Genomic DNA, 14,246 nt, shown 5'->3' with positions numbered 1-14,246 from the left:
GAGGGGAGCTAATGAGGAGGGTTTGAAAAGATGAGGGGAGCTAATGAGGGGAGTATAGAAAGATGAGGGTGACCTAATAAGGGGATCTAATGAGGGGGGTCCGGGAAGATGAGGTGAGCTAATGAGGGGGGTTCTGGAAGATGAGGTGAGTTAATGAGATGAGGTTCAGGAAGATGAGGGGAGTTAATGAAGAGGGTTTGAAAAGATGAGGGGAGCTAATGAGGGGGGTTTAGGAAGATGAGGTGAGCAAATGAGGTGGGTTTAGGAAGATGAAGTGAGCTAATGAGGGGAGCTAGTGAGGGGGGTTCGGGAAGATGAGGTGAGCTAATGAGATGGGGTTCGGGAAGATGAGTGGAGCTAATGAGGGGGGTTTGGGAAGATAAGGGGAGCTAATGAGGGGTGTTCGGGAAGATGAGTGGAGCTAATGAGGGGGTTCGGGAAGATGAGGTGTGCTAATGAGGGGGGTCCAGAAAGATGAGTGGAGCTTATGAGGGGGGTTTGGGAAGTTGAGGTGAGTTAATGAGATGGGGTTCGGGAAGATGAGGGGAGCTAATGAGGGGGGTTCGGTAAGATGAGTAGCTAATGAGAACGGTTCGGGAAGATGAGGGGAGCTAATGAGGGGGGTTCGGGAAGATGAGGGGAGCTAATGAGGGGGGGTTGGGAAGATGAGGTGAGCTAATGAGGGGAGCAAATGGGGGGGGTTCGGGAAGATGAGGTGAGTTAATGAGGAAGGTTTGAAAAGATGAGGGGAGTTAATGAGGGGTGTTTAGGAAGATGAGGGGGGTCCAGGAAGATGAGTGGAGCTAATGAGGGGGAGTTTGGGAAGTTGAGGTGAGCTAATGAGGCGGTTTGGGAAGTTGAGGGGAGCTAATGAGGGGGTTCGGGAAGATGAGGTGAGTTAATGAGATGGGGTTCAGGAAGGTGAGTTGAGCTAATGAGGGGGGTTCGGGAAGGTGAGGGGAGCTAATGAGGAGGGTTTGAAAAGATGAGGGGAGCTAATGAGGGGGGTTTAGGAAGATCAGTTGAGCTAATGAGGGGTGTTTAGGAAGATGAGGGGGGTCCAGGAAGATGAGTGGAGCTAATGAGGGGGAGTTTGGGAAGTTGAGGTGAGCTAATGAGGGGTGTTTAGGAAGATGTGGGGTGTCCAGGAAGATGAGGGGAGCTAATGAGAGGGTTTCGGGAAAATGTGAAGCTAATGAGGGGGTTTGGGAAAATGAGTGAAGCTAATGAAGGGGGTTTGGGAAGTTTAGGTGAGTTAATGAGATGGGGTTTGGGAAGATGAGGGGAGCTAATGAGGGACGTTTTGGAAAATGAGGGGAGCTAATGAGGAGGGTTTGAAAAGATGAGGGGAGTTAATGAGGTGGGTTTAGGAAGATGAGGTGAGATAATGAGGGGAGCTAATGAGCGGGGTCCGGGAAGGTGAGGTGAGTTAATGAGATGGGGTTCGGGAAGATGAGGGGAGCTAATGGGGGGGTTTGGGAAGATGAGGGGAGCTAATGGGGGGTTTTGGGAAGATGAGGGGGTCCAGGAAGATGAGTGGAGCTAATGAGGGGGGTTTGGTAAGTTGAGGTGAGTTAATGAGATGGGGTTCGAGAAGTTGAGGTGAGTTAATGAGATGGGGTTCGGAAAGATGAGTGGAGCTAATGAGGGGGGTTTGGTAAGTTGAGGTGAGTTAATGAGATGGGGTTCGGGAAGATGAGTGGAGCTAATGAGGAGGGTTTAGGAAGATGAGTGGAGCTAATGAGGGGGGGTTTGGGAAGGTGAGGGGAATTTGGGAAGATGAGGGGAGAAAAGCATCCGGGCCTCTCAGGGAGGATCCCTCCATGAAATTTGGGCAAACACAGGCAAGAAATGTGATACTTCCTTTTTTGGAAGGTAAGCTATGCAACTTTGGTATAATGATGCCTTTGTGATTCTTTTATTTCCCAATGACCCTCTTACGAGTCTCTCGATTTGTAGTATTTTCGAAATGATTGCTCCCCAGCAAAGGCCTTTTTATGTGAATCACTTCTGCCTTCCACCCTGTAATGAACCTTTATTTTAGTTCTTTGCAGTTTTCCTTGCCTCTGCACTTGTATTTAAACGGTTAAATCTCTAACTTTTCTCAGTGTAACTGGTCATGTTTTATATTTCAGTGGACAGTGGAAATTCCCGAACCTGAACCGCAGGCTGTCAAGTGCTGAGATCACTGTTTTACCTAAAATGTATGACTCAGTCCCATAACAATAGAGACTAAAGGGAATAATATTTGAATCAAGTAAATAACCAATGTTTTCATGATGCTATTTCTCTCATCGCTACCAGATCCCTATATATTGTTCCAAATTCCCTATGACTTGTATTTTCTGCGACACCTCATCTAATTCATCAATAATTGAGAAGGCTGTTCCTCACTTCTCCGACTATTATTAAATTCTCCCAAATTAGAGTCATAGAGATGTACAACATGGAAACAGACCCTTCGGTCCAACCCGTCCAAGCCGACCAGATATCACAACCCAACGTAGTCCCACCTGCCAGCACCCGGCTCATATCCCTCCAAACCCTTCCTATTCATATACCCATCCAAATGCCTCTTAAATGTTACAATTGTACCAGCCTCCACCACTTCCTCTGGCAGCTCATTCCATACACGTACCACCCTCTGTGTGAAAAAGTTGCCCCTTAGGTCTCTTTTATATCTTTCCCCTCTCACCCTAAACCTATGCCCTCTAGTTCTGGACTCCCCGACCCCAGGGAAAAGACTTTGCCTGTTTACCCTATCCATGCCCCTCATAATTTTGTAAACCTCTATTAGGTCACCTCTCAGCCTCCGATGCTCCAGGGAAAACAGCCCCAGCCTGTTCAACCACTCCCTATCGCTCAAATCCTCCAACCCTGACAACATCCTTGTAAATCTTTTCTGAATCCTTTCAGGTTTCACAACATCTTTCCGATAGGAAGGAGACCAGAATTGCATGCAATATTCCAACAGTGGCCTAACCAATGTCCTGTACAGCTGCAACATGACCTCCCAACTCCTGTACTCAATACTCTGACCAATAAAGGAAAGCATACCAAATGCCTTCTTCACTATCCTATCTACCTGTGACTCCACTTTCAAGGAGCTATGAACCTGCACTCCAAGGTGTCTTTGTTCAGCAAGACTCCCTAGGACCTTACCATTAAGTGTATAAGTCCTGCTAAGATTTGCTTTCCCAAAATGCAGCACCTCGCATTTATCTGAATTAAACTCCATTGGACACTTCTCAGCCCATTGGCCCATCTTGACAAGATCCTGTTGTAATCTGAGGTAACCCTCTTCGCTGTCCACTAATTTTGATGTCATTTGCAAATTTACTAACTGTACCTCTTATGCTTGCATCCAAATCATTTATGTAAATGACAAAAAGTAGAGGGCCCAGCACCGATCCTTGTGGCACTCCACTGGTCACAGGCCTCCAGTCCGAAAAACAATCCTCCACCACCACCCTCTGTTTTCTGCCTTTGAGCCAGTGCTGTGTCCAAATGGCTAGTTCTCCCTGTATTCCGTGAGATCTAACCTTGCTAATCAGTCTCCCATGGGGAACCTTGTTGAATGCCTTACTGATGTCCATATAGATCACATCTATCGCTCTGCCCTCATCAGTCCTCTTTGTTACTTCCTCAAAAAACTCAATCAAGTTTGTGAAACATGATTTCCCACGCACAAAGCCATGTTGACTATCCCTAATCAGTCCTTGCCTTTCCAAATACATATACATCCTGTCCCTCAGGATTCCCTCCAACAACTTGCCCACCACCGACGTCAGGCTCACTGGTCTATAGTTCCTTGGCTTGTCCTTACCACCCTTCTTAAACAGTGGCATCGCATTTGCCAACCTCCAGTCTTCTGGCACCTCACCTGTGCCTTTCGATGAAACAAATATCTCATCAAAGGGCCCTGCAATCACTTCCCTAGCTTCCCACAGAGTTCTAGGGTACACCTGATCAGGTCCTGGGGTTTTATCCACCTTTATCCGTTTCAAGACATCCAGCACTTCCTCCTCTGTAATTTGGACATTTTGCAAGATGTCACCATCTATTTCTACAGTCCACATCCATTTCCACAGTAAATACTGATGCAAAATACTCATTTAGGTATCTCCCCCATTTTCTGTGGCTCCATACAAAGGCTGCCTTGCTGATCTTTGAGGGGCCCTATTCTCTCCCTAGTTACCCTTTTGCCCTTAATGTATTTGTAAAACTCCTTGGATTCTCCTTAATTCTATTTGCCAAAGCTATCTCATGTCCCCTTTTTGCCCTCCTGATTTCCCTCTTAAGTATACTCCTACTTCCTTTATATTCTTCTAAGGATTCACTCAATCTATCCTGTCTATACCTTACATATGCTTCCTTCTTTTTCTTAACTAAACCCTCAATTTCTTAAGTTATCCAGCATTCCCTATACCTATCAGCCTTTCCTTTCACCCTGACAGGAATATACTTTCTCTGGATCCTCATTATCTCATTTCTGAAGGCTTCCCATTTTCCAGCTGTTCCTTTACCTGTGAAAATCTGCCTCCAATCAGCTTTGGAAAGTTTTTAGATTAGATTAGATTTCTTACAGTGTGGAAACAGGCCCTTCGGCCCAACAAGTCCACACCGCCCGCCGAAGCGGAACCCACCCATACCCCTACATTTACCCCTTACCTAACACTACGGGCAATTTAGCATGGCCAATTCACCTGGCCCTGCACATCTTTGGACAGTGGGAGGAAACCGGAGCACCCGGAGGAAACCCACGCAGACACGAGGAGAATGTGCAAACTCCACACAGTCAGTCGCCTGAGTCGGGAATTGAACCCGGGTCTCTGGCGCTGTGAGGCAGCAGTGCTAACCACTGTGCCACCGTGCCACCAATACTGTCAAAATTGACCTTTCTCCAATTTAGAACTTCAGCTTTTAGATCTGGTCTATCCTTTTCCATCATTATTTTAAATCTAATAGAATTATGGTCGCTGGCCTCAAAGTGCTCCCCCACTGACACCTCAGTCATCTGCCCTGCCTTATTTCCCAAGAATAGGTCAAGTTTTGCACCTTCTCTAGTAGATACACTCACATACCGAATCAGAAAATGTTCTTGTACAATCTTAACAAATTCCTCTTCATCTAAACCCTTAACACAATGGCAGTCCCAGTCTATGTTTGGAAAGTTAAAATCCCTTACCATAACCACCCTATTAATCTTAGAGATAACTGAGATCTCCTTACAAGTTTGTTTCTCAATTTCCCTCTGACTGTTAGGAGGTCTATAACACTATCCCAATAAGGTGATCATCCCTTTCTTATTTCTCAGTTCCACCCAAATAACTTTCCTGGATGTATTTCTGGGAATATCCTCCCTCAGCACAGCTGTAATGCTATCCCTTATCAAAAATGCCACTCCCCCTCCTCTCTTGCCTCCCTTTCTATCCGTCCTGTAGCATTTGTATCCTGGAACATTAAGCTGCCAGTCCTGCCCATCCCTGAGCCATGTTTCTGTATTTGCTATGATATCCCAGTTCCATGTTCCTAACCATGCCCTGAGTTCATCTGCCTTCCCTGTTAGGCTCCTTGCATTGAAATAAATGCAGTTTAATTTATCAGTCCTACCTTGTACCTGTCTCAGATTGAATTCTTTCCTCACTATCTCCCTGGGTCCCACCACCCCACGTTACTAGTTTAAATCCTCCCGAGCAGCTCTAGCAAATCTCTAGCCCTTCCAATTTAGGTGCATTCCGTCCTTCTTGTACAGGTCACCTCTACCCCCAAAAAAGATTCCAATGATTCAAAAATGTGACTCCTTCGCCCATACAACAGCCCCTCAGCCATGCATTCATCTGCTCTATCCTCTTATTCCTGCCCTCACTAGCTCGTAGCACTGGGAGTAATCCAGATATTACTACTCTCGAGGACCTCCTTTTTAAATTTCTGCCTAACTCTCTGTTGTCTCCCTTCAGAATCTCAAACCTTTTCCCTTCCTATGTCATTGGTTCCAATGTGGACAATGACCTCCTGCTGGCCCCTCTCCCCTGTGAGAACATTCTGCACCCTCTCTGAGACATCCTTGATCCTGTCACCAGGGAAACAACACACCATTCTGCTTTTTTGCGCTGGCCACAGAAACATCTGTCTGTACCTTGGACTACAGAATCCCCTAACACAATTGATCTCTTGGAAGCCGATGTACCCATCGTTGCATTAGAGCCAGTCTCAATACCAGAAACTTGGCTGTTCATGCTACGTTCCCCTGAGAATCCATCACCCCCTACATTTTCCAAAACAGCATACCTGTTTGAAATGGGTATATCCACAAAAGACTCCTGCCGTAGCTGCCTACTTCTCTTACCTTTCCTGGAGTTAACCCATCTGTCACTGTATCTGCGACTTTCCCCTTCCTATAACTGCCATCCATTCACGTACTGTTGCTGTTGCAAATTCCTCATTGCTACTAACTGTCTCTCCAACTGATCCATTCGATCTGATAAGATTTGCAGCCAACAGCATTTATTGCAGATATAATCTGCAGTAACCCTTAAACTCTTTTTAAATTCCCACATCTGACAAGAAGTACATATCACTCTATTAAAGGCCATTTTTGCTCCTTCACAATCTACAGACCCAGAAAATAACACCATCTTATTCCTCTACAAGCACTGCCCCAGGTTAAATTAATAGTTATGCCTTATATTTTAAGTTTAATCAAGAGACATATCTCCAAAAACATATAATCAAGAAAGAACCCACTCTACTCCCTATTGCAGATTCTCTGTAGGCCACACTTAAAACAACAATTAACTTATCTGATTCTGTGTTGTGAACTTCGCCCAAACTGGTTCCTCCATGATCAGTTGTGAATTTTACTGTTTGTTACTTTTCCCAAATGCATTCCGATGTCCAGCGATACATGAATTCAGACAGCAAAGGCAGTAACTATGCAGGTTCTCTCTCTCTCTCTTGCACTGTCCTCACCATGTGCTTCCTTTGTCTGCTCTTCTCCCTTTTAAAACTGCTGTTGTTTTGTCTTTTTTTTTTCCAAAGTTCCAAAACAATGCAACAGCATAAAAAACAGTAATTGCCGCTCCTGGAATTCAAGGAAATCACCTACAGCACCTAAAATACCTCAAAAAAAGGAGCAGCTGTTACAGCCAGAAATGTTTCCAAATTGTGTGATTAAATGCTGAAACTGTTGAGATATTCCTGATTTCTCTTCAATTTATCAAAAATAATTTTTTGCTAAACACTACATGGTAGAAATCAATTTGACTGCACAACAAAGTAGGAAAGGGTGGGGCAGGATGGGTGATGGAGTTGGTACTAGGAGTAGTCTAACTATATTTTTTAAATTCCGAAACATATCCTTTATAAGTGACGATGGGAGATGTTCCTGTGGAGGGGAAGAGTGGTACAAGCAAATTTAGTAATAACTTTTAAAAAGGAATTTGGATGTTTACTTGAAAAAGGAATGTTTGCAGGGCTAGAATTGTAGAATCATACAGTACAGGAGATGCCTTTTGGCCACCACATCTATACCACCAAAAATGTACCATTACTAACAATAGTCCAATGCTGATACACCACAGCATCCAGTGTCACAATGGATGGGGAGGTGGGAGGGTTTCCTAAATTGCATGGAACTGGTAAATTATCTTCAAGAGAAGGTGAGGAGAGGAAGGGGTGATGGTGTGAAAGGCAGTCTAGACAACTCATTCTTTAGCCACAACCTAATCCTTTTAAAGTAGCTCTCCAGTTGCTCTTTTTAATTTTTGTTCACGCAGCCAGAAATTTTCTGGACGTTCTGGCTTATACTCCCACTGTGCTTCCTTGATGAACGGATGCAAATACAGAATTCTTCTCGGCTGGGGCCTTTGAATCTATCTGACTCCCATCTAAAGGAAAAGAAGCTCCTTCCTCAGGACTTATTGCAGCTTAACGCTCAGCCGCCTTTCAGAGCTTAAAAATGTGTTGCTGGAAAAGCGCAGCAGGTCAGGCAGCATCAAAGGAACAGGAGAATCAACGTTTCGGGCATAAGCCCTTCTTCAGGAAGGGCTTTCAGAGGCAGGCTAAGCCTGAGACAACTCTCCTAATGACCCTACAAATGGGATGACTTTCAAATACAGTGCAAGGGCTGGTTGCTTCACCTTGGCCTCCCTGCCCCTCACCCAACACACAAACACATACGTGCATAACACACACTGACACAGACAGTTTTGGTTGTGCTGATATGGTTAAAGATTCTTTTCTCACTCTTGAAGGATGTCCCAAAAAATTGTTGGACAGTGAAAAGTATCCACATACCCTTTGTTTATTTACCTGGAGACTGAATGTTCTTCTAGGAAAGAGCTTTAAAAAATGTTTTTCATTTGAATAAATCATGATATCCTGGTGTATAGATGGTAGATTGATTTGCTGCAACCAGTGATGCCAGTCATAATGATCTCACCATGACTGCGTTCTAGGGTCAGTTTTTCTGAATGAGTCAACATGTTTTCTTAGAAGGTTTCTTCTGGCTGTCCCGGGGATTTTGCCTGCAGGAAGGTTGGAGGAGACAGAGTTACTGGTGTCTGTAGATTGCAGGAACTGATTTGATGGACTAGCTTTGAAATATTTCCAAAAAGCCAGAGTCATGGTCAGGAGCTGAGAGATGGTTTGGCCTGTCCAGCCAGTTTTCCTCCCAAAGGAAGTGCTGTGCTGAGTTGGAGATAGGAAAATCATCATAACCTGCTAGCTAGGGAGCACAGTTACCTCCTGAGAGTAAAATAAAGTCAAGTAATTGTGGACGCTGGAAATTTCAAATAAAAGTTCTGAAGAAGAGTGAAAATATAGCTCATTTCTCTCTTCACAGGTGCTGCCAGACTTGCTGAGTTTCTCCTGCACTTTGTTTTTCTTTTACATCTTAATTATGAGGTAGCTGATTTGAGCACAGTTACGCCATCAAATCATAGGGTGTGAGGAGGAGGAGGACAAATGGTAGGTGTGACTTCTGATTTGGGTTTTCTAAGCAGGACCAATTCTGTATCTTCAGATGTTCTCAGCGTAATAACAAGTACTTAATTGGTCCTTGAGTGAGTGTCTACAACTCTGTTTGGACAAGGGTGAGAGGGAAAGATATAAAAGGGACCTAAGGGGCAACTTTCTCATGCAGAGGGTGGTGCATGTATGGAATGAGCTGCCAGGGGAAATAGTGGAGGCTGGTACAATTACAACCTTTTAAAAGGCATCTGGATGGGTATATGGGTAGGAAGGGTTTGGGGAGATATGGGCCAAGTGCTGGCATATGGGACTAGATTAGTTTAGGATATCTGATTGGCATGGACGAGTTGGATCAAAGGGTCTGTTTCTGTGCTGTATATCTCTAGGACTCTATGACTTTAATAAACATCCAAACCGTAAAGGAGGAAGCACCTAAATCTCTTCATCTGTCTTCTCTCTCTCTTGTCGTCTTTCACTTCTCTTGCCCTCATTCTCTCTGTCTTTCGTCTTTAGTGAGTGCAGATGTAAAAGTTAGCAATTTGTGTTTCTTTTCTGCCATTCATTAAAGACAATCCATTTGTGAACAACAGCTGTTTTCTTAAGTGGAGTTACCCAGTGAGTGTCTTTTTAAAAATGGGTTCGGCAGTCAGGTAAACTGGGAGTTTGGACAGTTTGGTTAAATCTTTCCACATTTGTGACAGCTCTGGGAATTGAGGGGCTTGATTTCCAGTGCATTATGCGAGTGAGTCCTGACACTGTACAGTAGCAGAGTTAACACTGAATAATGCCCCTGCAAGTGTGAGCTGTTGGAGAGGAAAATGATGGCACTGACCTTCAGCAGATTAATCACAGCAACAGCAGATCAATCATTTTCCTCTGGCGCTATACCCAGGTGCGCTGGTGAGGTCCACTGGCACTGGTTTGTTGGGGGAGCATCCTGGTGCCATTATGTGGGAAGGGAGTTGCCTTTCTTTCCTATGTGACAACCAGCAGAACCTCCAAAGTGGTGTTACTGAAAGACAGGACAAGCTTCTGTTTCTACGGTGGCATCTACAGGGAGATTGGGGGAAGACCAACACAAAAGGCTCCTCGAGGACGCCTAGCTTGCAGAGAGATGGCAGCGTCTTCCAGCTGACTTTTGAATGCAGTGACAAAATCTTTGAGACTAGAAGGTCACATCAGGCCACATCCTGCTTGCATGATATCTCACTTGTATAGATAACAAGGCGAAAAGAGTGTACAGATCACCCTATGATCTGTATGTCCTTGTTTACTCCGATCTGCCTGTAATGTTCGCAAAACATAAAATTTCACTGTACTTTGGTACATGTGACTACAATAAAGCAAATCAAATCAAGTAATCATCCTGGGCCATGGCAGAAATTGATTTTTAATCTGCTTGATACTATAATTCCAAAATGGAAATTCTTGGCAATTTGTTTATAAAGTATTGTTTAAAGAGATAATTGTTACTTTGCACAGTCCATTCCAGGCTCATCCCGCCTTTCTTTTCAGGTTACTTGAAGTGTTTTGTTGTACATAGTGTTCCATCTGATGATCAGTAATACTGTGGTGGGCCACTTTGAGAACCAAACACTTTATAACCAGATTTTTTTTTTTATTCATCAGCTGTCGAAATGGAACAAACCATTAATGCCCTGAGACTGGGGAAGATTTTCGAAATGCAGAGCAATCAGTGGATTGAAACCCCACCAGTGCCGAGAGAGGGGACACTGACAAGACATCCAAAACGAAATAAAACTGAAGAAAATTAATACAGCTGGAAATTAATGAACAGTGTGCAGAGCTTTTGAGGACTGACCTTGTAGATTTTAGACATGCAACCAGCACAGACTTATGGGAGAGCTGCCCTTCTAACTCCAGATTCTTTTGTTAACCTTGTTTGTATGTTTAGCTATTTCTCTGGATACATTCCATTTAAGCTTCAATCCATGCCTTTGATTCAGAGACACGTTTGAGCTTAAGTTGTGACCGAACCGAATGACACCGCTTTGAGTGTAACTTCTCATCTTCATATTTTGTCAGCAATGTTTTCAGGGTGACTACTAATAAATGTAGCTAATAAGTTGCAGATAAAATTCAACTGTGAAGTGAAACATTTTAGTGATACAAACAGCAGGAATTATATTCTGAATAGAAATAGATTCATTGCTAAGAAAACAAAACTAGGGATTTGAAAATGTAGATTCACAAAAGATTAAAGACAAAATCTTCAATTAATAAGGCTCTAGAAAAGGTTATTGGAATACTTTTTTTCATAAGAACAGTAGAATCTAATGATGAAACTTTTGAAAACATTAATTAGACTTCTGAGTGATACAGGCACGCATCATGACCTCCACACTTCACAAATGATTTATTGTGGTTTTAGAGAGAATACAATGTATATTCCCTGGGCCCCTTTTCATATTGCATGTCTCCCATTGGGTTCTCCCTTCCCATTTCAGTGTCTTCACCAAGACAGACTGCTTGTAGGCCCAGCAATAGCCACTCTTCCCTACAGTGCTGCTACGATTTAGAGCTGCCAGCCATTCAGAAAGACCAAAAGCTTTCTGCGGCAGTTCTGCCATCAGAGGAAGAAGCAGACATTGTGGCTTTCAGCCAGTGAACACTCCATGGACCATTTATGTAGGATTGGGAGAATCTGGGGTAAAGTTCCAAGCAGGTTGTCTATTTGAGAAACCATTCTTTACTTCGTTATGAGAAATTTGCAGATTGTTTAAGTTGTTTTAATTCCAGCTGGAAGCTAAAATTCGAAGTGTCTCATCTTAAAAACTGAAAGAACTGCAGATGCTGTAAATCAGGAACAAAAACAGAAGTTGCTGGAAAAGCTCAGCAGGTCTGGCAGCACCTGTGAAGAAAAAGCACGGTTAATGTTACAAATCTGAGGAGGGATCACCAGAACCTGAAATGTTAACTCTGATTTTCCTCACGGATGCTGCCAGACCTGCTGAACTTTTCCAGCAACTTCTGTTAGTGCTGCATCTTGTTTGATTGCTGCCCTAACAAATTGGCTTGTGACGTGTCTTCCTTCTGAAGTAAAAGGTGAGCTGTTTCTCACAAACAATGAAAGCAGTAGTTCATGCTTTAATGTGAAATGCTTAAAGTATCTTGAAGTCAATCCTTTTATTTTCAGCACCCTCAATACTCATGAATCATGATACAGGCACGTAGACACAGGGATTGTGACCAGCTGTTCATGGAAGTCTTGACGGTGGGAGAGTACAGGAAGGGGAAGTCTTTTTAAAAAAGCTAGAAATCTGGCATTGCTCCCCTGTGGACAGGGGCTAGCTGGAGTTACTCTTGAGTATTGACACTTGAGGGAAAATATTGTATACTTCACCAGTTAAGAACAATAGAGATTATCTAACCAAATTCCCTTTGATGGCCTGCAAAAGCTTAATCAGTGAATAAATGTAATCACATTAATGGGCAACATCTGTTAAAGCTCAGCATTTTCAATATGGTGATCCCATTTATGGCAGTGACGTTTATAAGTTAAAAACAGGGCAATTCAATTTTTAGGGGGATATGATTCAGCACCTTCCATGCTAGTCCTGATAGATGCAGTTGACACATGAATATTGCACACAATATTCCAAAAGTGGCCTAACCAATGTCCCGTACAGCTGCAACATGACCTCCCAAATCCTGTACTCAATACTCTGACCAATAAATGAAGAAATGTAGTGGACCCAGCACCGATCCTTGTGGCACTCCACTGGTCAGTCCAGTCTGAAAAACAACCCTCCACCACCACGCTCTGTCTTCTATCTTTGAGCCAATTCTTTATCCAAATGGCTAATTCTCCCTGTATTCTATGAGATCTAACCTTTCTAACCAGTCTCCCATGGGGAACCTTGTCGAACGCCTTACTGAAGTCCTTATAGATCACGTCCACGGCTCTGCCCTCATCAATCCTCTTTGTTACTTCAAAAAATGCGATCAAGTTTGTGAGACATGATTTCCCATGCACAAAGCCATGTTGATTATCCCTAATCAGTCCTTGCCTTTCGAAATATGTGTAAATCCTGTCCCTCAGGATTCCTTCCAACAACTTGCCCACCACCAACATCAGGCTCACTGGTCTATAGTTCCCTGGCTTGTCCTTACCACCTGTTAAATAGTGGCACTGAGTTACCAAACTCCAGTCTTCCGACACCTCAACTGTGACTATCAATAATGCAAATATCTCAGCAAGGGGCCCAGCAATCACTTTCCTAACCTCCCACAAGAGTTTTAGGGTACACCTGATTGGGTGCTGGAGATTTGTCTACTTTTATGCATTTCAAGACATCCAGCACTTCCTCCTCTGTAATATGAACATTTTTAAGGTGTCCCCATCTATTTCCCTACATTCTATATCTTCCATGTCCTCCACAGTAACACTGATGCAAAATACTCGAATAGAGTCTCCCCCATCTCCTGGGGCTCCATACAAAGGCTGCATTGCTGATCTTTGAGAGGCCCTATTCTCTCTCTAGTTATCCTTTATCTTAACAACATGCAATTTATTGCTTATTACCAAGTAATACAAGTCAATTGGCTAGTTAGACAGTTACTAATATTACCATGAGCAAGCAATGACACATCTGGCACTATCTGGACTCTTCGAATAAGACGGCAAAAAGATAATTTGATGATTCATGCAGTCTTGAATATTAATATTTTCAGTGCCATTACCTGATAGATATTTTCCTATTCACCCATTCAGACATGTTATTGTACACCTCTGGAGCAGGTGGGACTTGAACCCAGGATGCCTGGTTTAGAGGTAGAAACACTGCCACACAAGTGCTTTCGATTATCCTGTAAAACAGCAGCAGATGCCAGTGCTTAAAGTCTGATCTGACTTGGCAGATGGTAGCAATGTTAGAAGAAACTTTATAATCACCTTATGTTGCTTAATATCAGTAAGATATCTTCGAACCTTCGCTCATATTTAACAAACTACCAGCCCCCCTCCAACTCCATTTTGATTTAGCCCATTGCTCTCCCTAACCCCCCACCCGTCGGTTTTGATGGTTCACTTTGCCCATAATGGGCTAGATTTTTCTTTAAATAGCTATTTGGCTTCGTGAGTATTTTACTGGTGGTGATTAGTAGCTTTACAAAAAAAAGTCACAGTGATTTGGTGGTGGGAAGGTTGCTCAGTTGTATGTGATGGCACCTCTGAATATGAAAGAAAAATCAAACTAGGATTGTCTACATCTTAGGGTATTGCACGATGTGGTGGCAGAGAAATTAGATCC

The 14,246-nt window shown here is 43.5% G+C and overlaps 1 protein-coding gene across 3 annotated transcripts in view; it reads left to right on the top strand.

The window, feature by feature from the left end:
* The window catches only part of LOC148152104 (uncharacterized), a 45,777-nt gene extending 33,722 nt beyond the window's left edge, over nt 1-12,055 (top strand). For all 3 annotated transcript variants that reach the window (XM_087985935.1, XM_087985926.1, XM_087985932.1), the window contains one exon: nt 10,603-12,055. In XM_087985935.1, coding sequence (XP_087842061.1) covers nt 10,603-10,748 — 146 coding nt within the window. In that variant the 3' untranslated portion in view covers nt 10,749-12,055. The remainder of the gene's footprint in view (nt 1-10,602) is intronic.
* The last annotated feature ends 2,191 nt before the right edge of the window (nt 12,056-14,246 follow it).

The sequence above is a fragment of the Chiloscyllium plagiosum genome, unplaced genomic scaffold (genome assembly GCF_037043375.1).
Source record: "Chiloscyllium plagiosum isolate Xiang-an unplaced genomic scaffold, Cpla_swu_hap1 HiC_scaffold_1, whole genome shotgun sequence".
Lineage (NCBI taxonomy): Eukaryota > Metazoa > Chordata > Chondrichthyes > Orectolobiformes > Hemiscylliidae > Chiloscyllium > Chiloscyllium plagiosum.
Note: the sequence above shows the minus strand (reverse complement) of the source record. Positions and strands in the feature narration are given on the sequence as shown.